The sequence below is a fragment of the Cicer arietinum genome, chromosome 6, assembly GCF_000331145.2.
Source record: "Cicer arietinum cultivar CDC Frontier isolate Library 1 chromosome 6, Cicar.CDCFrontier_v2.0, whole genome shotgun sequence".
Taxonomy (NCBI): Eukaryota; Viridiplantae; Streptophyta; class Magnoliopsida; order Fabales; family Fabaceae; genus Cicer; species Cicer arietinum.
The window spans coordinates 70490794-70492752 of record NC_021165.2 but is presented as its reverse complement, the minus strand read 5'-3'; the positions used below and the strand labels follow the sequence as shown (position 1 = coordinate 70492752).

At 24.0% G+C, this 1959-nt stretch overlaps 1 protein-coding gene across 2 annotated transcripts in view; it reads left to right on the top strand.

The window, feature by feature from the left end:
• The first annotated feature begins 1756 nt into the window (after positions 1–1756).
• The window catches only part of LOC101514068 (YTH domain-containing protein ECT2), a 6719-nt gene continuing 6516 nt past the window's right edge, over positions 1757–1959 (top strand). Inside the window, exon 1 of one of the 2 annotated variants that reach the window (XM_004507502.4) lies at positions 1757–1941. In XM_004507502.4, the coding sequence (XP_004507559.1) occupies positions 1908–1941 (34 nt within the window). In that variant the 5' untranslated portion in view covers positions 1757–1907. The remainder of the gene's footprint in view (positions 1942–1959) is intronic. The other variant, XM_004507503.3, reaches the window with a different exon arrangement.

Genomic DNA, 1959 nt, shown 5'->3' with positions numbered 1-1959 from the left:
AATTTGAACTGCAAACTCAACAAACTATCAAGACGATAATGGCATTTCAATTCCATCATTTGATCTCTCAAACCATTCATCTCTAAGATCTGCGAAATTATCACAATCGAGTGTGCATCAGCGAAATTCCAATATAATGTGTCGAATTTTATGATCAAATATTGTAATTTCTTTTTACTTTTTTGTATCTTTATTCTTTTGAAGTGAGGTTGCTATTTTAACATCGTTGTTGTTGTCTTTTATGCACCTACCCATAATGCAATTTAGATTACAAAACGATTTTTCTATATAGGTATTGAACACCTCCAAGTTATCTGGTTAATCTCGAAAGTTTATGCAAATTCATATAGTTTACGTAAACATATAAAAGTTTACCAAATATATATATATCATTAAAATAATAATAATTCAACTTTTTATTTTTGCAATAAATCAAAAATATTTTTAAATAGATAAATATTTATGTTAGATCAAAATAAAATGGTAGAAAATTAACAACAAACTCGTATCGATATATAATAATTGTCCTTAAAAACAATAATAAAAAAACATAAATTTACTTTTTAAAATCAATAAATATCGCAACACACATAATTAAATTGAACATTGGCTAATATTGATCAAAATTTTAAGTTTTAAGATAAAATAATATATAATTGTAAACTCATAAAGTAGTAGTAAAATTAATAGTTTACTAATTTTATAAAAGTTGTCTCAAATTCGTAAGAGTTTATCAAAAATAGAGTTTACATATGAGTTGACTCGTTTTCATGACCTATAATCATAAACTTGTAAGAGTTTAAGAGTTAACTCAAAAGTTTAATAAAATTACTTCTATGGATTCATCTACTAACCCCATTCATTTAGTTTCATTTACTCCATCCGTTCAAAAATAACTTTGTATTGGATCATTTGACACATATTAAAAAAAAAAAAATTAATGAAAGACATGATTATGATTTTCTAAATTATCCTTATTAAATTTTAGTATATTTCAATTATTATAAATGCAAAAGGAAGAATAATAAATTGAGAACAATATACATGATATTAATTATAAGGTACAATCAGAAAAAGAAAAAATTGCAACAAAAATTAAAAACGTTAGTCTTCTTGCAATAGTTTGTTTTAATATATGTGATGATTATTGGAAGACAGAAGGAGTTTATTTTTATTTTATTTTGTTGCTAAATTGAGTTTTTAATCTCAGTTATTTTTAATTTTCACTTCGATCCCTTACGTTTTGTTCATTTTATTCTGGTCTATTAAATTACAAACGTCAAACACTTTAATCTTTTAAATTATTTTCATTCCATTTTAATTTTCAAACTACAAATATTAAACACTTCGGTCCAAGTTACAAATATCATACACTTTAATCATTTTTAATGATGTTTAAAGTTGTAACTTAAGCGACTAAAATATCTATTTTTTGTAAATTACAAGACCAAAATATTTATAAGTTAAATAGTTAAAACTGAACTAAAATAACTTGATCGATCAAAGTGTCTAATATTTATAAGTTGAAGTTCCGAAATAAAATAAATAAAACTTAAGAAAACATAGTAAAATCTAAAAATAACTTAGAGAATAAAATATATAATTTAACCTTCTTCTTATAAAATTTTAAAAAAGAAATAAAAAATGACGTATAGATAAATTTTGAGAACGAGATATTAAAATGAGGAATAGTTAAATTTGGAGAATTAAAGTGGTGATTTAGTCAAAATGATATTAAAATTGAATCACACGACTAAGTAATATCTTAATTAATATGAACCAATCCATTAACCATAAAATTGTAAAAGGAAGGGGATGCGATGTGAGATGAGATGAGTATAGTTAGGTGATTTTTGAAAACATCTTTCTTTCCTTTTCAGATTCATTTTTCATTCATTCATTCTTTCATGGCGGCAACCCACGCTCCCGATCATCCCACTGGTACGTCATTCTATTCTT